Below are 27411 nucleotides of genomic sequence, written 5' to 3'. Positions count from 1 at the left end.
GACATCACAACATTTCTCTAACATTCTCTTTTTCAGTAGTGCATCAATAAATACAGCCTACACTCTAGGGGAGGGGAATTAAGCTCCAACATTTGTGGACTATCAAAGAATTTGTGTACCTATCTTTAAAATCACCACAGCATACTAATTCTCTATTCAACTTGAATACAAGAACTATAAATATCTAAGGATGTTGCATTCATCTTGGCTGAATTTGGGTCTTGATGATTCTTTAATTGATAAGTGACAATTATTTAATTTTCAATATCTTGATAATCATTTAATATTTCTCATAGGTTCTGTATTTTGTTTTGAGGCTTTTAAAGTTTATTTAATGAAGTTTTTTTTTCTGAAGCCGGGAATATAATTAGTAGTTTAGAAAAGAACAGATTTGTATAAATATTGGTCAAGGCTTTTTGTATTACTTGAGCAATTTTCTGCATAACCGTTTTTTGAGATGAAAATGTTTTAATCTATGTGAGAAGCCCCAAATGGTAACTCCTTCGGCTGCACTAATGAAGTCACCTTCAGAGTCTTGTTTATGTGAATTAATTTGCATAGGTATTTAAGGGGCATATGAAAAGAGTTGGCAATTCACTTATTCACATATATACACCTTTCAGTAGGTTGATAGTCTGGTATGAATGAACAAGAGCTTCAATTACATACAAGTGCATTAGTTTCTTAAAATATACAAGTTCTATTTCATCAAAGGATAATCAAATTAGTTACATTAAATTTGTTTTTCAAATATATCTATTAATTTAGTCTATAAATAAAAATGACCCTTAAATCCCTAGCTTTCAAAAATGAATTATTTTTGCTTCTACTACGAAGGAAGACAAGTTGGCTAGTTTTTGTTAATTTTTAATAATTAAAATTATAATGAATTTTTTATGCTTTTAACAAAATCACAGGATTTTAGATTACAGATCCTTTGGAACTGTGATTCTCAAAGTGTGCTCCAGAGATAACTGGTGGTTTCTGAGACCCCTTTGATATGTCCTTGAGGGCAACACTTTCTTCATAACAAAACCAAGACTTTACTTGCCTTATTCACTTTCATTTTCGCACAGTGTACAGTCATGTTTTCCAGGGGCTAAATGAAGTAAGTTGTTTCAACAATAAATGTAGAAGCAAATGTGAGAATCCAGCTATCTCCTGTTAAATCATTAACATTAAGGAGATTTACAGAAATTTGTAACATTATAGTCTTCTTAGTTTTGTTTTGGAAAACATAGTCATCCTTCATAAAATGTTTATATTCGTTAGATAATAGGATTATTATTGTTGGTTTTAATTTAATGGGATTGCTGGGTCAAATGGTATTTCTGGTTCTAGATCCTTGAGGAATCGCCACACTGTCTTTCACAATGGTTGAACTAATTTACACTCCCAACAGTGTAAAAGTGTTCCTTTTTCTCCACGTCCTCTCCAGCATCTGTTGTTTCCCATCAACTTTAAAAAAAAAAAAAAATACAAATAGTAGCAGCATATGTAACATAAATTGGAGGAAGGTGAAAACCCTAAAAGGTTGCTGACAAGTCTATTGAAGAATATGAACAAAAGATGCAGACATCCAAAACTAGAAGAGTGCAGTATTCTTAACCTAATAAGGCAAAATATTTAAATAAAACTGACATGAATACAAATTTGCAGAAAAATTTTGGACCTAGCCCCATCTCTGTATTTTCTGCTATTGGTGATTATAGGTCATAGACTATTTAAGGAAAACAGGCCCCTGGATAGAGATAGCATCAGCAATGTTTCCTCCTATACCTTATAAGAGAGGTAAAACTAGGAAAAAATATTTTAATGTTGGAGCTTACAGAAACCTTTGTTCAGAATAAACCTTGTTCTTCTTTGGATGAGGCTGAATCCAAGATTTTTCTTGCGTGACACCGCATGGCAAATGACTTACACTTGGTAAAATCTCCCAATCTCTTGCTGTACTAAGGATGGTCAATGGACAAATAGCCTCAGCATCACCTGGGAGTTTATTAGAACTTCACTATCCGAGATTTCACCCATTAAATCAGAATCTGCATTTTAACAAGATTTTCAAGTGATTTCTGTGCACATCAACTTGAGAAGCATTGGCCTATTCTTTATCCCAAAGGTTTTCTGACTTGTCAACATTACTTCAGAACTTAGATCCCCAAACAAATGGACAAATCAGGATTATATAAAGGGGAAGAATCCTGATAATGATAACACTTCAGTTCTCTGTAGAGACAGAACTTTATAAAGAGCTTAAGGCAGCGCCTGGTACATAGGGCTCTATAGTTGATAGTTGCTATATATTATTATTGTTGAACTATTTTGTTTATTATTATTAACTGGTTTCTATTACCTGGGTCAGTAGATTAATTGCTTAATCTCTCTAAACATAAGTAAGAAAATCTAAGAAACACATCATGGAGTCAAACTTGTACAAACAGCCACCAGATCACCCTGCTCCCATACAAAGACAACAAATACAGAGTTTTGCATTGGAATTTGAAAAAATATATGGTTTTTAAAGCCCGCAATCTGAAATTTTACTTGATTATTAAACATTTCCTATTCTCTTACATCATAAGATTTAAGTTTAAAAAACCAAACTTACACACAAAAAACAGGTCATCTTTGATGCAGGATGAATGCTGGGCCATGACTTACTTGATGGTGTCCTTACTAATACGCCACTAGATAATCAACCCTGACCTATCCCAGGTCGATTATTTTGAGCTACTTGAGGTCTAGAAATGATCTGACAGCAGAAAATGTGTGTCTAGCAGTTCATCTAAGGAGCAGAGTGAAGAATAAGATGCAATTAAGGAGTCAGAGCAATCACTCAGAGTGTCTTTGGAACACTTTGGATGTTGAATTGAAAGAGTTATGACTGACAAGTGTGTGTCTGTCTCTGCCTCTTGAAATATCCCAGTGGCTGTAATTGGCATTGATTGCATTCAGTCCTGTACCTTTGCAGAGCATACAGGCCTCTGTATGGAGTGGATTTCATTCTAATGGTGAACTGACAGGCTTCTAATAATGGTCACTCAGCTAGTCATGAGAAGAATGCTTGCCTTCTGGCTGAACATTCAATCGTGCTGCTTCCCTGAAATATTTGTCTCTCTTGCTCCCTTAAAAGATAATTCCATCTCTATGTTATTGCAACGTTTTTCTCTCCTGGAAACATTTTTGGAGGGAAACAATGGTTAATCCACTAAAAATCAGAATGTGGTTCTGAGGAACTGTGGGCCTTCTCCAATGTTACCTGGCTCTTGGGAGAACATAAATAAAGAGCATTGTGTATGGCTTCCCTAAAATGTATGAATAATTGCAGTCCAGTATTTTATGGAATGATTATACCTGGGTGGGTATTTTTTATATGCGAAAAAATGTATGCAGTCAAATAGGTTTGGGATATTCCAGGAGTAAGTAAAATTAAGCAGATTCTTCATTGCAGGTTTTCCTAAACTGTACTGTTTTAAGGGTTTTATGACTCTATAATAGAGAGCCAAAATGTGTAGTTACTCCTAAATATATTGATTGTAGAACCCTTTTTCATGGAGCACATTACAGATTACCGTTTCTGAGAACAGAAATTAAGATTTACTAATAGTTACTTGGAGACTAATGATCGTAACTAAATAATGTTTTAGATACAAATGGAGGGTATGTGGTAAATTATTTTTGGATGAGATGTTTTATTCAGAAAGTGCTATAATGTACACATAAGGTGCTGTTATGTACAAGTCAAATTTATGAACCTTTTAAGATGGTTCTTAAAAGATTGAAACAACCATGCCTAGTGGGAACTATCCCAATAACATTGACCCATAATTCTCATTGCTTGGAGATTGGTTATGAGGACAGATTTAACACATTAAAGCAACTGCTATGTGACAGTTGTTATATTGGATGCAATCCTAGAATATTTACCAATCCAAATGAGTAACAAAATTTTAATAAGTAATGAGAGAACAATAAGTCACCTACATTTCCCACTAGAAAAAATAAATAGTGGCATTAACTCACCTCTTCCAAATGTTCTAATTGGTTCCTACTGTTTAATACCTTGACACAGGATTGGATTTTTTGCACAGTACAGCAATTCTAAGATGAAATATCGACTTAGTAGATAACAAAATAGATATGTAGATTGACAGAGAGAAAAAAATTTTAAATGCCATGTTATAGAATAATGTTACAATGTGAGATCGTATTTAGTTATTATGTGAATGTTTTAAAATGATATTTCTATTTCTTAGATCCCATATAGTACATGATTTTTATCAATGTTTGAAAGAGAACATATCTATCATTCATATCTTATATGTATATTTTATAAATCTATTTATTTTTCCTTACTGATGAGAGGCTTGTAACATTTCATATAGCTTTAATTTCTTCAGGTGAATGCCAGTGAATTTGTATTTTAGTTTATTTATAGGCCCTCTGAATTATTATGTGTGTGTTATGTTTTTGATGATAACAATACAAAATAATTTAATGACTCAGTTTCTGGAATCCCATGAATAAAATATAAATGATGAGTTTAATTTGCATACATTAATTAAGTGCTTCAGTATATTTCCTTATGATATCTTTTTAAAGAAATCCAATTTTTTTTTTTTTACTCATCACTGTTATGAAATCTGTAAAAGTCAGGTCATATGTATTTGCATATGTTTTCTTTTAGTTTCTAATCACTTTGAGAGACTGCTAAATGTTCCTCCAGAGACTATCCAAAGAAAAGAAGAAAACTAGGTCTGCTTTAAACTAATCCTACATAGTATATTGAGTTGGCTTTTGAACTTGACCACCTGGAACTGTCATGGAGATTGTTGCACTTTCATCTTCAGAAACCGATGATGCAGTAGCAACATTTGCTTTCCATTTGCAATCTTCTATTCTTGGCTAACCTAAAATGAAGTCAAAAGGATTGGATTTTCTAAGACTAGCAGTAGCCAGAAGTAAATACAGTGTGCTGCTTTATTGTGTCAGATTCCAAAACCTAAAACATCAAAGTAACTTTCAAATTTCTTGTTAGCAATTTCCAAAACTTTGGAGAGTTCTATAAGTATGGTTGAACAGCTATGTTTTCCATTGTGTAAATTGTATGTATTCATTTAATAACCACAAAATCAGATGTAACAAAATATGTTTTCCATTAATTTTTGGTAATTCTTATTTGAAAAACTATCAACTGAAATATTTGTTATTATCTGCTGGTACTGTTCTAAGCATTTTACTTTTTTTTCTTTTTTTTCTGTCTGACAGCTCAGTGAAGTGGCTGTTATTATTATATTAGTGTCACAATTTACAGGTTGGGAAATAGAAGACAAAGATGTGAGGTAACAGGAAGAACTAATATGTAAAGAGAAATACATAATGAAGAACCTTGAATTATTCTTAAGAATTCTCTTTAATGGATGTCTCTTCCTCATTCAGAAAATATTTATTTGGTGCCAACTGTGTGCCAGCACTATGCTAACAGCAACATACAGTAATAAAAATGCAATGCATGATCCTTTACAATATATAAACATCTGGAGAAAGCATCTATATAAACCACCACCAGCCCAAATCCACATGTGCATTAAATAATTATTTTATTCATTTAATAATGTTTACTGAGTGCCTATTCTACACGAGGTATTGCCTAGCAAACACTGTCATTTTGACAAAAGTTTGCAGTTCTTAGTAATGTTTCTGCTGTTGGAAAACTAATCAGCATCTCTTAAATAGCCTAGTTGAAATGCTATAGACGTTCGCATTCCTCTGCCTACCGATAGCTTCTGTTATAATATTTATAGCAATGGATAAAAGAAGGTAAATACTGAGGAAGATTAGGAGAAAAGGAAGCTGAAGGACCACATATATTCTATTAGTTTAGACCTAGTCCTTCATAGAAGAAAGCCTGAGTGTTTCATTTTTCTTTTCTCTTCTTTCGAAGATGGCTGCATTTGTAGAAAAAGTGAACATTTCTTGAACATAGCGTGTATTTTTTGTGTCCTAATGGTGGGACAGGGAATGCAGTGGAAACATGTTTTCTTTGAGATCAGTCACATAGATATGGCATCAAGTCCTTACTCTATCACTTGCCAGATGTTTGATTTTTAGCAAGATAGTTAATCTCTCTGAATCTTAGTTTTCTCAACCATGAGATAAAGACAAAAGTAACTAACTTGCAGTATCAGAGCTCAATATTTCAAATAATGTATATAAATACTGTTCACTTATAAAGTCATTGTTATGAAGATTAAATGAGATAATGAAGTGAAGTGCTTAATAGAATTCTTAGCAAAATGAATAACAACTCTCAATAAATAACTGCATTTATTTTAATTGCTATCATTATCTTTTTCATCTACTAGACAAGTGGTTCTCAGGGTTTTCATGTGTGTCACCTACCATAGAATTATCTGGAATGCTTGTTAAAAAGAGGATCAGATCCCCAAGCCAATTCCTGATTAGCTAAATAAGAATCCCTACTGGTTTCTTGGGCATCTTAAACCCAGTGTCCTTGAAGTAGAGGCTTTAGCTGTCTGCAGAAAGGGACAGTGTCTAGTTAACAAAGTGCCTAGCATATACCACCAACTCATGCAATAAATGGCAGTTGCTATTTTATAACATGCTGTCAGTTATTATCTTGGAAAACCAAGGAGAATCTTGGTTAGGACTAACTTTGTGGGAAATGACTACCATCATTTTTCATCTTTTTTCATATTTTTATGTACTAAAAAATTGTACAGTGCATTTCTAAGTACTTAGTTTGATTCTAAGAGCTGTTGTCCTTTTGTTATTTTAAATTGGTTTATCAAAGGTAAGATTGTCATCGTCTCTGAACTATTTTATAACTGAGAGATCTGGATGAAGAACTAATAAGAAATTGGATTACGTTTGACATGGAGGCCAAGACTGAGGATTTTGTCACCACATTAAGAAAGTTGAAATCATAAGAAAAGTACAGTTATCCAATGGGATAGCCATCTTACTTCTCAGGATTGGGTAGCAAATTTTATAGGGAAGTGAGGGACTCTTTTCTGAGAATTTGCTTAAGTTCAATTCACTTAATACCTGGAATGTGTGTTAAAATCATGAGTCTGAAATTTACCTTTATATATTTATTTATATATTCTTTAAAGACAGAGACTCGCTTTGTCACCCAGGCTGGAGTACAGTGGTCCCATCATAGCTCACTGCAACCTCAAATTCCTGAACTTAATCCTCTCGCCTCATTCTCCCAAGTAGGTAGGACTATGGGCATGTGCCACCATGCCTGGCTAATTTTTTATTATTTTTTCATGGTGACAGGGTCTCATATGTTGCCCAGGCTGGTCTTGAACTCCTGGCCTCAAGTGATCCTCCTTGCTTGGCCTCCCAAAGTGCTGGTATTACAGGCATGAGCCACTCTGCCTGACCCTGAAATTTACTTTTAAATCAAAGTTATATAAAAAAAGTTTTTCTAGCAAATCATATGGTTCTACATTAAATCATACTAATAAAATATTGCTGGTGTATAATCAATTAAAACTCTACAATTTTGATTTCCATATAGTTTGTGGTGTTTGCAAGTAATCAACCTTTTTAAAAATTATTAACTTATCAACTTTTTAAAAAATTATTAACTTATCCAGAAGCCTTCGGTTTTGGTATCAGAAGTTCAAATGCTCTATAACTCTTCCAAAAAAACCTGTAGTTCCACATCAGATAAAGATGCCTACTCTTATTAATAAAAGGAACTGTAGATTTCTGGAAAAGCTAAGTCATATAGCTTGAGCTGTGCTGTTTGATGTAGAATCTCCAATTGAGGGTATTCTAGTTTTTTGAAAAAACAATTATTTTCTACCTTATTTTAAAGATTGAAACCCCTCTCTTTGGAGGAAAGAGAGGTGGTTTGTTGAAAATCTTCAGGGGCTAAGAGTCAAGGATTGGTATTCTTGTCATCCCTGTCACAATGACTAGTCACATGTCAAAAGGCAAAGAATTTAAGTAGTCTTTTAAATTAGGTTGTTTTTGGAAGTAAGAGAGAAATGTCCATCTTGCTTATCTCCTAGACTTGTGAAAATTCAACTATCCAGATGCAAAACTTCTTTGAAAAGATAAATGTGATATCTCGTCACATGAAATGTGATATATGCTTTTTATTTGGTTATTTTTTTTTGAAGGGTGGGTAAGTTCGTAAGACATTGTTAATATTCACTGGATTTTATGGCATACTTCCCTGTGTAACAGTGTTTACAGTCTAATATGTGCTTATTCATAGTTGTTATATGTTTGCTTACTAGCTAGGATTATATGTGCACACATTTCTTAATATTGTACTCTGTCCTGTGGATTGAGAGTATCATTCATAACAGAGAACATGTCTTTGTTATACAGAATCTCATCCCTAGAAACTGTGCCTGATAAGCATAGTAGGTATTTAATGAATAGTTGTTGAATGAATGGAAGCATGCCTCCAAAATGCATTGTTCATTTCCAATGTACCTGATACATTTATATCTACTCCTTAAAGCCAGTGGAGTTAATGTTGTTTTGAGTTTTTCTGTGGAAGATTTTCTCTGAAGCTAGATATGTTACAAAGTCAAATTTGGAAATCAAGTATATGAATATTGAACAGATGATTCTTCTTCGTAATCACTTCTCTTCTGACTTGAAATTCAAATGTATTGTAATTCAAGTAGTTTATATTGGGGAGAATTTGATAATAATCAGCACTGTACTAATAATTTAAATTATATTTCTCTTACCTTCTCACAGAGTAAAAACTAGGGTTGTGTGATAATGTTATGTGATAATGTGATAATGTTTGATAGAATGAGGTTCATAATCAGATAAACCTGGGTTTAAGTCCCAACTATACCACTTCCTAGTTGCAAGAGATTCTATACTGTTAATTTCTCTAAGCTTTTGTAAGTCGTAAGTCTCATATGGGCCTAATAATACCACCCTAATGAGATTGTCATGAGGATTAAATGCAGTAGTAAACTTGAGATGTTTAGTATGATACCAAAGACATAACAGCCATTAGTTATATCTTTATATTATTTATATAGTTCATCTTCTAATCAGGTATTTTCTTCTATTTTGTCTGGTTTTTGTTTTCTGTATTTGTGTGTGTATGTTTTCTTTCACAGATGGATACACAACTGATGACATTGAATTTTACTGGCGTGGCGATGATAATGCAGTAACAGGAGTAACAAAAATTGAACTTCCACAGTTCTCTATTGTAGATTACAAACTTATCACCAAGAAAGTTGTTTTTTCCACAGGTTTGTATCATGGAAAAAAATTAAGGAAAAATAATAATCTTCACCATATTTTATTAAATGTCTTCACTTATGTTAGAGTTAGACATGTCCCAGGGAAGCACAATGACTTTACAAGACCAATCCTCTGAAAACTCTGTTTCCCTGGAAGCCTATTGCTTCACTAGGGACCCACCCTATTATTTTCTAGAAGATATCCCAGCAGAGCTGACGGGATCATCTCTGTGTATCTCATTTGCCAGAGAAGGGAGTAATTTTTAGAAATACTACAAAAAGAGAAATGAAGACCCGGCTCAGAGCTGTTTCCCAACATTGTAACATTATGCATCCCACAGAATTGAACATAATCCTTTGAATCACTGGGAGAGCCAAGTTGCAGTTCATTCAAGTCTGATCATGGAGAAATTCTCCAAAGACAGTGGGAGGACTTCACATTTTCTTCAAAGTATAAGAATTTCTTTACAGTTTTACCTCCTGTGTAAGCTGAAAGCTGTTTCAGGTGTTAAGATTATCCTGAGGCCTTTGCCATCTTTACCCTTCCAGCATGGAGAATTTAGATGGTCATACTTGATTTCATCAGCAAAATTTTTGCATATTTGTAATGATAAAGCCCAGGAGAGGAATCATTTGTTAGACACTCATTTAGGGGAAAAATATTAAACCCACAGGAGTATCTTCTTTATATTTTTCTTATTGAAATAAACCCCACAGGCACAGGAATAACTAATACTGTAATGGCCCTTCTGCTAAGTCAGATACTTTTTGTGCCTACAAACCACTTCAGGCAAAAGCTGTGTGACTTGATAAAAATACAAAGTTGCCTTTAACTTTAAAAGAGCAGCAAACAAACTTTTCTAAGTTTGAGGTCTGCTGAATTCTTAAAAAAATCTATGGAAATGAGTTCCTACTTAGAATATTCTATCATATTCAAACATTTAGCCTAGCCCCAAAAAACTAAACAAGGCTTTCTTCCAAACAATGAGAATGTCCTCTCCCTGGCTATTTATCATGTGAACTTCTTATGGTCTAAGACTGTGCCTTGTTATTTATCTTGTTTTATTAAAGGGTAATTCCCCAGGTCATCACAATGAAAGGACCCAGATTTAGCAAGCTGATTCTTGAGTTGCAACTCCCACAAATATTTCTCAAAAGCAATGATTCTCCACCTTTTGGTGGGTCAGGTATACTTTTAGAACTTTGATGGAAAAATTGAAACTATTAAAAAAAAGAATACATACACATGAATACTACAAAAAACCCTCATTCCCTAAAGCATCACCACTGATCACAGACTTAAACTGCAATCTGTGACTTGAGAAGAGCTTTCTTTTACTATGACTTGAACATGCACCCTCACTGTCATGTAAGACTAAACTTACAGGATGAACTTACTAGGGAACAATTGAAAGAGTGACAAAAAGGACTGTTCCAGATTGTCCTAACAATTACAGAGGATGAGTATGTTTGACTCACTATATGAGGCTGAGCAGGGAAGAGCTGGAATTCTTTTAATTACTGATGTACAGGATGCATTCCACATTGAGTAACTCCTAGTAATTAGAAACTCAGGGCTCTCAGACTACTTTTGCAGAAGAATGCATTCTTCACCAAGAGCTAAAATTGAATTGAGATAAGATGTATGGTTTATGGACCTTTGAAGAAAAGCATCCTATAAATATTGATTGATAATGATGATGTTCTAAAATTGCCTTTCTAGGTTCCTATCCCAGGTTATCCCTCAGCTTTAAGCTTAAGAGAAACATTGGCTACTTTATCCTGCAAACGTACATGCCTTCCATCCTGATTACCATCCTCTCCTGGGTCTCCTTCTGGATCAATTATGATGCTTCAGCTGCAAGAGTGGCATTAGGTAGGCCATTTTGTTACTGCTTGTGGAGTTTGACTCTGCATGTGCATCTCTTTGTTCGCATGCACATGTTTTCCTTATCCTGAAATTTGTGATGCATGACACAATTGAACCTCTCACACTGCAAGAGTTTAACTAGAGACGTTGGGTGATCTGATTCAGCATTAAATCAATTATACACAAAGTAAAACTTTTTCATGTCAGTATTAGTTAACTATATAGCTGTTGATAATGAGATTAGTCCCATCAGTTTGATATTTTTATTGAAACATATTTCATGTAGTATTGCATGCATAATTATTCGATTTGTATCTGTGCTTCTTTACCTAAGAAGAGCTCCCTTCCACCTTTTTTTTTTTTTCTGCATGAAGGACAAGAAGATGTGGTGTGTAGCAAAAGGATAAGCAGAAAGAATTCTGAAGTCTTATTAACATTTCAGAGTAGCATGGCTAAGGGAGGAAACAACAAAGTAAGAATATTGGAAACTAATCTGTGACATCTCTCATCTTATGCTTGTTTTTTTTTTCTAACAAACACCAGAGGAGAGTAAATTATATTTAATGAACATTTTTGTTACTAACTTCAGATAAAATAAATTTATGGCCTTTTACACAATCTTGATTATTGTGGATTCTGACTATTTCCTTTACAATGTTGAATTGTTGACTTTTACCATGAGATCTCAATTCAATCATTACTTTCTCACTGATTATTCAACAAATAATTGTTAAATACCTAATATATGCTAATCGTACTAAGCACTGGAGATAGAGCTGTCTTCTGAAAGTCATATCTAGCAGTAAAAGATATACAATAAATTTAATAACCATATAAATTATATAATATGGTAAATCTATAGAATGATATAAAGCAAGGGGACATGCTAGGAGTGCAATTTAGAATAATTAGGGCAGACTTCACCCAGGAATTGTCATTGGAACAAAGACTTGAAGTTTAAGAGCAATGTGGATATCTCGGTGATAATATTCCGGACGACTGCAAAGGCCCTAAGTAGGAACAATCCAAGCGTGTCAGCAAGAGGACAAAGAGGCCAATGAGGCCAATGCCATGTTAGCTCAGGGGAAGTAGCAAAGATAATGTTAGGGAACGAGGCCTAAAAGATCACAAAAGGGCTATTACAAAGGGATGGTAGGCTACGGCAAAGGCTTTGCTTTTATTTTGAATGAAATAGCCATTGATTGAGCATAAAAGTGGCATGATATGATTTCTGTTTTAAAGGGATCACTTTGGCTCCTGGATTAAGAGTAAATTGTGTGGTTCAAGTGTGGAAGGAAGGAGAAGGGATGATCTCTCAGGCTGAGTCAAGCACTTGTGATATATACACTTGCAGTACCATAGACCTCCCCTGTCTGTAGACTAACCACAGTTATAACTTATATTTACTTAGTTGTGTGATGTCCTTTTCCCCTTCAGCAATGAAAGATTCACCAAGGAAAGGTCCATATCCATATCTGCAGTGTTTTGCATGGGGAATGTTGCTCAGTAAACATTTGCTGAATGAAAGAATGAATAAAATATGCAAATATCCCATTTTTCCGAAGTTGAAACATGTCATCTATTTTGTATCCATTACAGGAACAATAAATAATCTATTGACTTTTTAGAAGACATTTTTAAAATGTCTTTACATGAGCACTTTATTATTAGGTTCAGAAACACTTTAAAATAAGATTTAGTGTTTGTTATTTTCTTCCCTTATTCCTTCCTGTCTCCATTGTTAAGCACAATTATTGGCATAAAAGAGGTTTTCAATTCCCATTTTTAGACTGCATTCTAGCCTGGGCAATAAAGCAATATTCCCGTTCTCTCTCCCTCTTTCTCTTCCTTTTTCTTCCTCTTCTTCATTCTTTTTTCTTTTTTTTCTTTCTCTCTTTCTTTCTTCCTTTTTCTTTAAAAAAAAAAAAAAAATACTCCATCCAGAGCATCTGCAAGGACGAAGGGGCGATGGAATAGACTCTGGGAAATATCAGTGCCCTTCAAAAAGAAAAGGACCAAAACAAAAAAAATAAATAAATAAAATAAAATAAAATAAGATTTAGATAAATAGTAAAATCAGCACTGTCAGTTTTATCATACACATGTGGTACAGATTCATCTGTAGTTGAAATGATGAAGAGAAAATTGAAACTGGAAAATGTCTCAAAATGACAGATCTAAAGAAGACATGAGAAATGTAAGATACCTGTATCTAAAGCAAGACCAAGGTTCTATGGGTGTGCTCAGAATCAAATGCTCATATTTATTTTTTTCTGTAGCTGTTCCATGGTGATGTATAAAAACAAAATAAAAATTATGACATTATTACTAGTGAGACGAAATTAAATCAGAAAACTTTGTCCCCCCAAAATTATAGGAATGACATTTAACTTTCGGGATGTGTTATTGGATAGTGTTCAAGGGCATGGATTTCTGAGTCAGAAATATTCTCATTTCAGTGGTAACTCTACAACTTTCCATCTGTGTGATCTTGACCTCTGAGCTTTGTCTATTTTCACATCACTATTTTGCTACAAAGCTGGACTTTATTATACTCAGGACCATGGACTTTCAGTGCTTTTACCTTCCAATTATAGCTTAGAGGGAAACTACTCCTCACTGTCAGAGATACCAACTCAACAGGATGAATAATTACAGCCTGACCCAGTGTCACATTTTCCATAAAGAGTCCTAGAATGCATCTGTGTTATTTACCTTGGCATTCATTATATGCCTCATCCACATACATGAGGGCTATGATTCCTGCTTCTCTGTTACCCCCACTTCTAATTCTCAAATGCTTATAATTGTCTATTTATATTGCCTGTATAATGTATTTCTTAATTTCAGTACCCTTGCTGTTATTTTAATTGACTTCCCTTCCATCTTTCAGTTGGATTACTCTGAAAACCTCTTAACTGGCATTCTTTACTCCTGCCTTGCATGCTTCTCCCCATCTTCCACACTGCCACCACAGTGATGGTTCTAAATACGAATTGTCTCCTTGCTTGAAACTGGCCCCTGCTCCACATTGCCTTTAATTTTAAGTTCAACCTCCCCATTGGGCTCTCTGTATGGCCCTTAACCTCCACTCTTCTCACGATTCTTCCCATCCTGTCCTGCCGTATACCCCCACAACAGTTTTCCTGAGATAATTGTAATAAGCTGTGTACTCTCCCCCAAATCCAACCTTGATATAAAAGCTCTCCTATTAGCAGTCCCCATAAGTCTAATATGACTTTTGACTCCCAGTTCTGGGTTGCCTGGGTGACTTCCACTCATTCTTCAGAAATCAGCTCAAAAGTCTCTATTTCCTAATTTCTTTCCTGCCGCATCAGAAAGTTGACCTAGTGTCTTCTCCATATTCTCAACTCTCACCTTACATGTCCATCATAGCATTTAATTCACATTAACCCCCCACTGGATATGTAACTATAAATACAAAAATATAATTAAAAGAAGTGTTCAAAATGTTCAGTGTTCACTCTGAGTTAATTTGTACCTGTTTCCATACCTTATCATACAGCTGGTGTATAATAATAAGGGCCCAATAAATAGGCAGTGGCTTATATGAATGAGCAAATGAACATAGCTAATCCTTCCACGTATTATGAGAGAAGAAAAGAGATAGGAACATTATTATTCTAACTCTCCAATTTTTTTCAGGAATCACAACTGTCCTCACAATGACCACAATCAACACCCACCTCCGGGAAACTCTTCCTAAAATCCCCTACGTGAAGGCCATTGACATGTACCTGATGGGGTGCTTTGTCTTTGTTTTCATGGCACTTCTGGAATATGCTCTAGTCAACTACATCTTCTTTGGGAGGGGGCCCCAGCGCCAAAAGAAAGCAGCTGAGAAGGCTGCCAGTGCCAACAATGAGAAGATGCGCCTGGATGTCAACAAGGTAAATTCAGAGGGCAAGCCCTCCTTACTTCTTAAACTCGTGGAAGAATGCTAGCAATACAGATTGATGACCTTGTTGAACAAATGAGGAAACCAAGCCCAGGGAAGAGAATAGGTAATTTCCCCCAAACCACACAAACAATTAATGATGGAAGCACAATTAGGGACCAAACTCGTGACACAAGATCTGGATGCCCCTTTCATTAACAGTAGGATTGCCCAAACATGAGAATACCTTTATGGTGTTTTCCCATATATGAGTATAATGCCTATTATTCTTTAGGTATTCTTTAAATGTATTCATCTAATTTATTTAAAAAGGAAATTTCATGTCACTTCAGTCAGTGTTATTTGCTGGACAATAGCTTTAAATATATATAAATAATAAATTTAAAAAACTATATTATTAAGTTCTAATTTACGCTAGATGAAGTCTCTGGCCCTGAAATCTGCATTCTCTTTGACTTAAAGGAAAGATAAGCAAGTATGGAGATGTGTTAAAGACCTACCAAGCAACAAACTGATACTTTTTCTTTGAAGCAATTAGAAAAATAAAAGAAGAGTAGGTGGGGAAAGACAATGTTCACCTTAAATGTCAATGCCTTGCACATATACCACTTACCATTGCAGCATTTGACTATATGAGGCCACCATCTTGCTTAAGTCAGACATGGCCAAAGAATTCCCACACAGCTGTAAACCCTGTTTATTTGTTACGTCAGTAGTTTTCAACCATGGGTACCAATGGAATGACCTGCACAGATTTTTTAAAATACTAAAGCCTTGGTCCCTTCCCCAGAAATTCTGATTTGATTTTCTTGGAGAAACCATGAGCATTATAATGTTTTAAAATTCCCCAGGTTACTCTAATCTGCATCTAAGTTTGGGTATTATCACTTTAAGGTTTTTGATGGTAGTCCCAGTAGTGCCAGCTCTCTTTACTGTCAATATTGAACTTCACCTGGCTTCCTGTAATAGCATTTTCTACACTAACAGAATACTTGTATATGTATTTTCCCAGAGGCCACATTTAGACCTTTAGAAACAGCCAAAGAAAAGTCTTATTTTTATATCTGCCCTAAATACTGTTTATAAAGTAATATGTAATGTTGGACCACTAAATAGTTCATCATCACGGGACTAGGAAAACATTAATCTTCTCAAACCATATGGAATTATTAATTATAACAAAAATTGATTATTTATTTGATGTTTTAATATTTGTAACTTCGACTTAATTCCAAGGAAAGCACAGCATGAATAATCTCTGCCATTGAGTTTTATTTGGAGCAAACTATATGTAAGCTTCTGACTCAATAATGGTTTTCACATATCCATAGGTCTAATATTTGGTTTTAGATTATTCTCTAATCCAAGGCACTGTTTGCTTGGAAGATGATATTTGCAACCATGCAAATTTTAAGTATGGCCCTTGGAAACCAAAAAACCATAAGGGTCTAGGAAACTGTCAGTTTCTTTCCCATATCCAGTGTTTTACTTATTGGAATCTGCCAATAGATTCCAACCTACCATTATGGTTCTTTCAGGCTGTCAAATGAAAGAGTATTTTCTAAACCTATTTTCTGACATAGGAGTCCTGGTGAAGAAAAGAGAATAAATAAATAAATAAATAACACTCTCTCATAGGACTTCAGTTTGAAATGAGTCTAAATCAATCAGATAATGCAAGGCTGACTTGATAAGATAATATCTGATCTCTTTTCACTTTCATCTACCCTACTTTTTATACCAATTGGCATTTGAATGATAAAGTTAAGACCTAAAGAGAGGAGGTTTTATACAAATTGAACCTGCAGAGCTTCAGATATTACTAAAATGAAATAGAGAAAAGTTCACTAGGAAGTTACCCCATAGTGGTGAAAAGCCTATCCTCTTGGCTAAGAGTAAACCCTACAATTCGAGGGATAGAATATGACAGAACAAAAAAAGATACTATAGATCATCTATTATTTTTCAATGGTTCTCAAAACAGGGATATTTTCTTCTCCCAGAGGACATTAGGCATTGTCTAGAGACATCTTTCATTGTAAAGAACTAGGGGATGAGGTTTACTACTAATATCCGGTGTGTAGAGGCCCAGGTTGCTGCTACACATTCTGCAGTGCACAGGATAGCTTCCCCATGGCTTCCTGTTTTCAAACATAAGAAACTGAGGTACTGAAAAAATAATATCCTTGTCATCTAAATATTCTTTAGCAAAGTGGTTTCTCCATTTTCTTTGAGCAGCATGTGTAAGAATCAAAACATCATGAGTCATGATTTAGAACAGTGGTTCTGAACAAATATTTTAGAGTCTTTCAAGTTCAATATTTACGTCCCCATTTAACAACTGTGTGATAGTAGACAAAAAAATCTAGCCTGTCTGTCCCTTTAGTTTCTCATCCGTAAAACAGGGTTAATTCCTCTCTTATAAAGTTATTTATGAACATTGTGATAATGTGGAAAGAGGATAATATAGTCCTCAGGACATGGCAAGCACTCAGGAAGTGATAAATATTAATAAAATATTAAAATATAATAAATGGTAGGCATTATTACTTTTTAAAATAAAATTTCCAGTCTCCACACTTACTGGTGATGCCTGCATGTGTGTTCTACACACTCTACAATGTGGAATGCAGTAGCGTCCCTAAAGCAGGGTTTTGTTTAGAGAGGAATTTTTTTTGTTAGAAGTTTTAAAGTCACATCAAGAAAATCATTTTTCAAAGGGCATTAGCTATAAAATCTATAGCAAATCAACGACATCAAACTTTCTTATTTCTTAGAGCAGAAAACCTACAACCCATTTTTGTTAGATTGAAACAAAACGCTGACCATCAAACTTTACAGATTCCCACAGTTTCTTTGTTCACCCAGCATGAAAGGTTAGAGAGGTCCATGTTGCTCCTGATTATATGGTGTTGTCTTTTATGTCAGCATCATGAATAATGCCACTCCATTTCTTATCAAGAAAGTTCCTTCTTTTTAACTGTAATTCTATAGTTATTCTTTTTTCAAGGTCGAGCACTTAGAATCAGCTAAATATTGTTGGCTGCTCTGGAAAAATCAGGAGTGGGATTAAATTTTTCACCTTCCTTTGATGACTTCCTAAAGATAGAAGTAGTGTGTCAGATCATCTAAAGTGATTTTTGAACTATGCTCTGTCCTGAGGTCATGGAGGGTTGAAAATGGGAAGCCTGCCCAGGTGGGAGCCCAGTGTCGATTCAGCCACATTTTTTTTTTTTTAGCCTTTTTTCTGTGTTAGCTTCCCCTAAGTTTTTGTTTTAATAAGTGAATTTGCAGCTCTTAAAATAATTCCCGTACTGTCATTTAACTGATGTAGAAGCTTATGCTCCTAAAGAAGGTGAAATAGACAAGATCACATAGCAGGTTTTTAAAAGTTTTTATCTGGATTTCTCTATCATTCTCCAGAGTACATACAAGTGTGCTGGCAAAAAAAAAAAAACAAAACAAAAACAAAAACAAAACTGAAAAGCTGATTCCATGTTAGTTTATGAATTCCAACTCAGTTGATTTCACCTGAAAAGTCCCAACTAGCTGCACATGAAAGTTAGTAAGCAAGTGTCACTTTCACAGTTGTCTTCATGTGACAAGTTAAGTAGTAAAGTACTAAGATTTAAAAAATTAAACCAACATGAGGTCTACTGGATATTTTTTCCCAAGTGTCCTTTGGAGTAGCTTAAACATGATCTTTATTCTAATGCTAGGAGAGTCCTTCAAATTATCCCTTGCATTCTTCTGTGTGTGTGTGTGTGTGTGTGTGTGTGTGTGTGTGTGTGTGTGTGTCTCCTATTGGAATTTGCTTTTGATTGATTTCTCCCACTGTTCTTGCCCATAGCTTCAAGTTTCAACTCCCCTTACTTTTCTTTTAAGCTTTATATTGTTTCCTTGTTTATTTTTCTGCCAAATATTAAGAACATGCATATTTGAGAATCTAGTTATTCTTGCCTTTTTACCACCTTGGTACTTGGACATGTCAAATGCACCTGCAACCACCAGTTTTCTAACTAAAGCTGCACCACAGAGATCTGCATTTAAGGGTGTTCTTTATTCTGCATTCATGGGTGCTGCCTCTTTGTGTTGTCTTTATCCATTGTGCATAATCTTTTCTAATGCAGAGTCACTAAGATCTTTTCAATAGATTTATTTCTACAACTTGGAATTTGACGTTTTTAAAACAAAACATTAAAAAAAAACTTATTCAAATTCCCAGTCTCTGTTAGCCTTGATCTGAAGGATTTCTAAAGACCAACAGCATTTATCTATATCCAATTTACTTTAACCATCAGGCCTAATCTAGTAGCATCAGTCGATTTAATTAGTACATTCTCTACTTTGTCTTCCAGATTTTTTATAAAGATATTAAACAAAATGGGACCCAATATCGATCCTTGTGGGACCCTACTGGAAACCTCTCCCCAACTAGACGGACTACCAATTACGATTTCTCTCTGTATACGGTTAGATAGCCAGTTTTTAATCCATTTATTTGTATTTCTGTTGGAGCCAATTTGTTTAGCTGTTCCCTTACAAAAAATGTATGGGGTCTTTGCAGATTACCTATGAACATGTATCCACAGAGTCTTGGGGATAAGTTAAAATTTTTTCAGGAGACCTTCCTGGGACTTTCCCAGGTTTGTTTTTTCAGTATGGCTTTGGTGAACCTAAGCTTCAATGTTTCGTTCAGGGATTATTGTTGTCTTAGGGAAAGAAATGGAATGAATCGTATTTTGAGAATCCTTTCATTTGTACTGAGAGGACAAGAGTGTCATTATTACTTAGTTTTGTTGTTGTGTTTGGTTTTATTCAGACTCTTTGGATTGAATGGGTGGAGAATTAAACATTTCTTTTGTTGGTTGGCTCAGAATTCAGAAATTTGTCTACATTACTAACTTGTCTAAGAATGTTATGCTTGCATCAAGTCCTTGTTGATTTCTTGTTATTTATTTTACAAATAGGTACGGTATTGGCAGGCTCATCATTATTATGATAATAAATAAAAGCCAATAATTGAGATTGTTGCTTACCAAAACTCTCGACTTAAATGAACTCTAAAGAAAGGCTATTTTTGACTCATACTTTAGTTTCTGAATCCTCGTGTGTTTGTGATCTTAATTGGCAAGTTGTCATTCATATTTCCCTCCAAACTGGAGGAGGAAAATAATAATTGTCACCATTCCACCCTATTATCTACTTCTTGTTCAACTCCAGTGTTAAGCAAATGATATTGGATATTCATCAATCTTTTTTATGAGGACTTGATGCTAGAAGTGTTTCTGTTATTACATTTTCTAAGTATCAGGCTTTCCCTTAATTTTGTGGCTTTGACTCCAGAGTCCTTCCTTAATACATCATTGTTGTTGCCTTTGGGGTAGGGGAGAGAATGGATAAACTACTGAATTGCTCCTTTTTTCTGGTATTTTGTTACTTTTTGACTTCATTACTTGTGCTATATAGTAACAAAGTCTAGTAAATGGTAACAATTAAATCACAGAAGAGATGTTTGAAATTTTGTTAATCACTATTTTTTGTTCTGATCCTTTAAACATTCTATCACCTGCTATGTCTGTGCTCTCAGGCTATCTCATTCATGTTGTTGCTGCTGTCCTTATTTTTTAAATTTAGTTACTCTTGTTGAAATTAAAGCAGACTGACTTGATTGGGCATTATTCTGGGTAGATCGGTAATTATGTAGAAAAAAACATGTATGGAAGTTGGGTTTATGATGAAAATGACTGAAGGAGGTTGTATTTCTCAAAACCAAAATCAAACACACTACATGATTGTTGTAAAGACTGCGTTAAGCCACGTGAAAATTCAGGATATCCTCAGAGGATGAGGATATTTTTAAATTTGCTCTTTGTTGCTTTAAATTGTTCAGTTGATGGCTTTAAACAGTTAATTATCTCTTATCCCATGATTTGAACACTAATCTGTTAAGACCTCTTCCTCTATCTCATAAAGTATCATATTAACAAAAATGTTCAGTGAAAAATGAATTTTATACATTGAAATATGAATTCTAATGTCTTTTGTTTTTATACTTTTTATGTTGAGTATGTCTTTATGCTGTCCTTTGAGTCCTCTTTTAAGTTCACACTTAGAGTATGAAATAAGGTCTAGTATTTGGAAGTTCAAATAACAAGCTTTCTATTAAACTTGTAACCTATAAAAGCGTCAAGATACATGTCACAGTTGCAAAAGGTACTGGGAAGATTTGTGGATTTTATAGTTGTATGAACTGGGTACACATTCAGGCATTGGCATTTATAAGCTGTGTGACATTAGACATGTTTAACCTTTCCAAGCTTTAATTCCTTAACTGAAAATTAAAAATACTAATTTCTGTCTTATGGAACTGCTGAGAAGAATAAGTGAGATAATTATATTAAGGGTCTTCTGTAGTACCAGACAAAAGACATTCAAATAATGGTTGTAATTATTCTGGAGTTGGTGGTAGGAATTGTGTATCTTTCTCGGCTTTTCTTTATTTAGTTCTATAGCTAGTTTTCTGATTATAAAACAAATTTGTAGTCATTCTTAAAAGTATACAGAAAAGATAGTTAAAACCAACTGCACACTTCCACACAGATATAATTATTATCAACATTGCATTTTATTCACACTTAATGACATATTTTTATATAAAAATCATATTCTACTCTTCTGTATACTGTATACAGTTATTTTCCACTTACCTTTTCATGTCTTGTATAAGTATACAGCATTTCTAATACATACAAGATATGTAATTGAATGTGTGTGCCATAATTTATTTAACATGTATTCAATGAGCACCTATTGTTAGATGTTTGCATTGTTTCTATTTTCCACTATAAACAACTGTAAAATAAACATCACATTGCTGACAGGTTTATCCATCATTATTCCTGATATATTTCTTAAAATGGATCTGCTAGGTTCAAAGTTATATGCTTCTAAAGTGGTGATATATAGTCAGGTTCTTCCCTAGAAAGGTTCTCTGGTAGTTTACATACCTAATAGCCATCTGAGAGTGTGGCAGTACACACACATACATACAAACACACACACAGTATATATGCACACAATTACCTTGCACCCCACAAATGAGGAAGAAACAGAAAACATGTTTAACTTGGTCCAATTGTGATAAGTGCTGGGGAAGAGGAGAGAGAAAATCCAAAATCCCATAGGTAGTCTCTATTCTCTCTTTCTAAAAGCCATCAATAATAAAATGGCAATAGAAAAACAAAATAAAAACCATCAACACTCAGCTCAAAATGAGACTCTGCAAAGATTCAGAGATGCATAACTAGGTCCAGTAATTAGTGCAAGTAGCATCAAAAGAAATCTACCCAAGTTATAACTGAACATATGAGAAAACCCAGAAGCAATGTCTCCATCAAGATGAAGCATCTAAACAAACAAACAGCGTGACAATTGTGCGAGAAAACTATTATATGGGGAAGGCAAGGAGAAGACCTCAACATGCAAAAGACAGACAATGACCCTTATATTTAAAAAAGTGTATTTCGGCCGGGCACTGTGTCTCATGCCTGTAGTCACAGCTACTAGGGAGGCTGAAGCAGGAGAATGCTGAACCCAGGGGGCGGAGTTTGCAGTGAGGCAAGATCGTGTCACTACACTCCAGCCTGGATGACAGAGCAAGACTCCGACTCAAAAAAAAAAGTATATTTGAAGATATTAAAAAGTATAAAAATGTATTTACAAAGTATATTTATATTTTCAAAGTATATGTAAAAAGTATAAAGCTACTGCACTGAAGCCTGGATGACAGAGCAGGACTCCATCTAAAAAAAAAAAAAAAGAAAGTACATTTCAAAATATTTAAAAAGTGTAAAAAAGTATTCACAAAGTGTGTCTATATTTAGAAAGTATATTTCAAGATAAATTAAAATTTCCTGTAACAAAGTATTTTCTCACCAAAATTGAAAGAATACGTGGAACCAAAGATCAAGAATGAGATGATAAACAAGAAGAGATTAAAAGAGGAAAAATGAAGTCAAAGCAATACTTATAGAAACTAATAAATCAATCTAAAACAGTAAGAAAGATAATTAATCAATTCGGCCAAAAGAATCAAGGCAGTAACACAAAGTTCAGGCTGTAGTAAATCATGTCAAATGCAGAGGAAAACATTGTACAGATTAAAATCTCTTGGAGTAAGTATAATAAATATACAGAACAGGTACTGTGGATTAGTCATGCAGAACCTTAATGTTAGTGAAGTAAAGAATGGAAAAAATGGAATAGAAAAAGATATTTAAGTCTAATGTCAGAATCTAATTATTAAAATGCTAATAATAATAAACCTTCTTTACCGGGCACAGTGGTTCACACCTGTAATCCCAGCACTTTGGGAGGCTGAGGCAGGCAGATCACTTGGTACAGGAGTTCAAGACCAGCCGGGGCAACATGGTAAAATCCCTCTCTAGAAAAAGTACAGAAATTATCTGGGCATGGTGGCACATGCCTGTAGTCCCAGCTACAAAGGAGGCAGAGGCAGGAGAATTGTTTGAACTTCGAAGGTGGAGATTGCAGTGAGCCAAGACTGCACCATTGCTCTCCAGCCTGGGCGAAAGAGGCAGACTCTATCTCAAGATAATAAGAATAACAACAATAATAAACATTCCTTGAATACCTACTATGTTCTTAGACAATTTACACATATTACGTCAGTCTTTATTATTAACCCAAGTTGTTATCATTATAATCTTATGAATGGTGAGCTGAGACACGGAGAACATAATTAACTTGCTTAATGTTAGATAGCTAAGCAGTGGTTGAACAGAAAATTTGACTACAGAAGCTACATACTTAACTACTATGCTGTACATTCTGCCTTTGTATATATCTGCAATGAAATTAATTAATCCCATTAATTACCAGGTTGTTCCCAGGAAAAGTTCTGCTGTACCTACTAGCACCATTTGAAATTAATGAATAATGAGACTAATTAGTTTATTTACAGGTATCTATAACAAGTTCAAAAGGATGTCCTGAGTTCCAACATTAAAAATTACACAATATATTTAACTACTTATATTCCTCTGAAATTACTAAACTTTTAGTAAGAAAAAGTGAATGGCCTTCAAGGAAGAAAAACAAAGTTAGTTTCAATATGCTCCACAGCAATATTAAATATTGTAAGACCATGAAAAATTTCTGACAAGTTCCTGAGGGGAAGAAAGTATAACCTAATATATTACTATTGATACATAATGACAAATGGAAGATACTTTATCCTCAACATGCAAGTTATTAAGGAATAGCATCCATGAGTCTTTATTTGTGGGAAATAAAATTGTAATACAATAATCTAGCCTCCAGGAAAAGGTGTCGAAATTAGGAACTTTAGAACAGTGAAGACCAGTATGCTGGCATTTAGAACTAAAGGCAGCATGTAGAACTAAAGCTATACATGTCCAGGAGTTAAGGTTTCCAAATAAAACAGAATTGAAATATTTTTAAAAGCCAGATACTAAATATGTGTGAAAATAGTGAAACGGGAAAATAATCTTATAATGTAAATCAAAATTATGGATGTGTATTCTTGAGGAGAGAGAAGATATTTGTTTGCTAATTTATAACAAGAACTTTTTTTATTTTTAGAGTTTATGAATTTACTTTTTTATTTTTAGAGTTTATGAATCCAGAAGTTGAAGATTAATAAAATTAGCATAGATAACATAGATCACCATTATGACAGTGTTTCTCAAGGGATCTATCATAGATTGCCAACGGGAGAGTCACTTGGTACATTGGCCTAAAAGTAAAGATTCTTCCTAAGACGTTACACATCAAAATGTTTAGTGGGAAAAGCTGAGTAATCTACATCTTTTTATGCCCCAGGTTTTTGTGGTATACGCTAGAGCATGACAGTCTGAGGACAATTATAGTAGGAGATATAAAAACTGATAATAAATTTTACAAAACCCTTTCATAGCCTGAAGGAAATAGAGAAAGATACAGATTATATAGCTAAATCTTGATGTCAGAAATAGGGATAAGGATGACTGGAAAGCTAATTTAGAGCATAAATTCACATGACAAAATTAAGACCAAGCTTCTCTGTGTAGAGCATGTATCAACTCATTTATGGAAAGAATAAGAATCTCAGATTGAATATAGCAACCAATCCAACAAAATGCTTTTTATTACAGATATTTCTAAAGTAAAGGTATTAGAAAATGTTCTAAATAAAATCATGGGAAAAAACAAATGAGGCAATTACAAATTTGAAGAAAGCTGATAATTGATCATTACTACTATATACAGATGAATTTAAGAGAAAAGTATCACAACCAAGAGATAGTTTTATAATTATAACAATTACTATCCCAAATAAAGATATAATTGTTATAAATCATATAACTCAAACCAAAATAGCATTCAAATAAATTGAAGTGATAGGAAATCAAAAGAGGAAATGGCAGAAATGTTAAGTGTTATAAATCTAAAGTTTACTATTTGTATAAACGCTTTTATGTACAATTCAGATGCCAAAGAAAGATACAATAAAAATTAAATTGAAGAACATTTAGAAAATAATATTAGGCCGGGCGCAGTGGCTCAAGCCTGTAATCCCAGCACTTTGGGAGGCCGAGGCGGGTGGATCATGAGGTCAAGAGATCAAGACCATCCTGACCAACATGGTGAAACCCCGTCTATTAAAAATACAAAAATTAGCTGGGCGTGGTGGTGCGCACCTGCAGTCCCAGTTACTCAGGAGGCTGAGGCAGGAAAATTGCTTGAACCCGGCAGGCAGAAGTTGCAGTGAGCCGAGATTGTACCACTGCACTCCAGCCTGGCGCCCGGTGACAGAGTGAGACTTTGTCTTAAAAAAAAAAAAAAAGAAAAGAAAATAATATTAATTTTAAATACTACATAATTAATCCTCAGTAGTGTGGTTAAAATAATTAACAACGAGATTGCCATAGCTTAAAACATTTTTCTAGCAAGTAATTTTAAAAAATGAATTAAACATACAATTTAAGAAGTTACAAAAGTTGAGCAACAAAATACCTAAATAAAGCAGAAGGAATAACCAAGATCAATTATAAATTAACAAATTATAAAATCAAAGTAAAATAACCCACAAGTAAAATAAAAACATAATTGATCAAGGAAAAGGCTATTAAAGAAGCAAAGAGGAAGACAATAAGAATCTACCAAAGCAGTAATTTTTAAAAGTATAATAATTAAACATTAAGGGGAAATTAAAAGGTAACTATGCAAAGGTCTTGGAAAATGTGATATATAATTAATGACATCTTTAGAAAATATGAGTTAGAAAAAATTAGCCTAAGTGAAATAGAAAAGAAAAGCAGACCAATTAACCAAAGATGAACTTAACAAAATTGACAGAAAAATATAATTCCCACTTCAAAAGAGCATCTGGCCCAGAAGGTTTAAACAATAAATTCTATCAAACATGAAAATTCAAATACCTCCAATGGTATTTAAACTCCTGTACATAATAGCAAAGAGAAGGAAAAACTTCCAAATGATTTAGATAGTCACATAACATAAATAAGGTACCAAAACTATATTCTAAAACCAAAAATATGTGAGGGAAACAATGGACTCATTTCACTAGTGAACATTAGTGAGGAAATTTTTTTGAAATTAATCTGTCAGCTGAAATCCAGAAAATACAGAAAGCAAACTACAACATAACCACAGAGTGCTGTTTCATATTGTAAGGGTAATATTTTCCATATAGATAACTTGAAAGGGTGAAAAATTTTATATATATATTTCATGTATTTTTTCTTCATATACATGTGTAAAAAAGTTTCAAATATATAACAAACATGTATTTCTATAAAAGCTTAAAACTTTACACCCTTCCCATAGATACCAAAAAGGACATTAACAAAAATTTATTATTCATTCTTGGTTATAAATTTAAAATCTTTTAGGAAATTAGAAAGTGAAGAATGCTTCCTTGCCTGGGTCTCTCTCTTTGTTCCTCTTTATCTACATGTCTTAGGAAAAACTGACTCTTGCCTCTTGGCTTAGGATGGAACAGTACAGGCTAAAACAAGAAATGGATGCCCATCATCACCACTATTATTTAACTTTTAAAAAACTAGCCAATAAAATTACATTAGGGAAAGTAAGGAATATTGGAAAGGAATAAAAAGTAATTTTACTCTTAAACAACAACAACAATTTATTAAAACAAAATCTAAGGAAATTAAAGACTGAGAAACAATATGAGACGTTAGGGAAGTTCCCACAGCTTTTTTCCTATATAGAGAATACAAAACAATAACAAAAATATAATGGAAGGGAAGAAAAGAGCCCCTTTCCTAGTAATAATATTTTAATGAAAGAAAACC

General features: G+C 34.0%; 1 protein-coding gene across 4 annotated transcripts in view; it reads left to right on the top strand.

Moving 5' to 3' along the window:
* GABRB2 (gamma-aminobutyric acid type A receptor subunit beta2) overlaps positions 1-27411 on the top strand; it is a 264711-nt gene that overhangs the window by 207412 nt on the left and 29888 nt on the right. For 3 of the 4 annotated variants that reach the window (XM_064376505.1, XM_012461078.2, XM_064376506.1), the window contains 4 exons: positions 9132-9269; positions 10984-11136; positions 14797-15041; positions 19408-19521. In XM_064376505.1, the coding sequence (XP_064232575.1) occupies positions 9132-9269; positions 10984-11136; positions 14797-15041; positions 19408-19521 (650 nt within the window). The remainder of the gene's footprint in view (positions 1-9131; positions 9270-10983; positions 11137-14796; positions 15042-19407; positions 19522-27411) is intronic. The other variant, XM_012461079.2, reaches the window with a different exon arrangement.

Source organism: Aotus nancymaae, unplaced genomic scaffold (assembly GCF_030222135.1).
Source record: "Aotus nancymaae isolate 86718 unplaced genomic scaffold, 86718_ANA_hifiasm-v0.15.2.pri h1tg000015l_0, whole genome shotgun sequence".
NCBI lineage: Eukaryota > Metazoa > Chordata > Mammalia > Primates > Aotidae > Aotus > Aotus nancymaae.
This window is presented reverse-complemented; position numbering and strand designations above follow the sequence as displayed.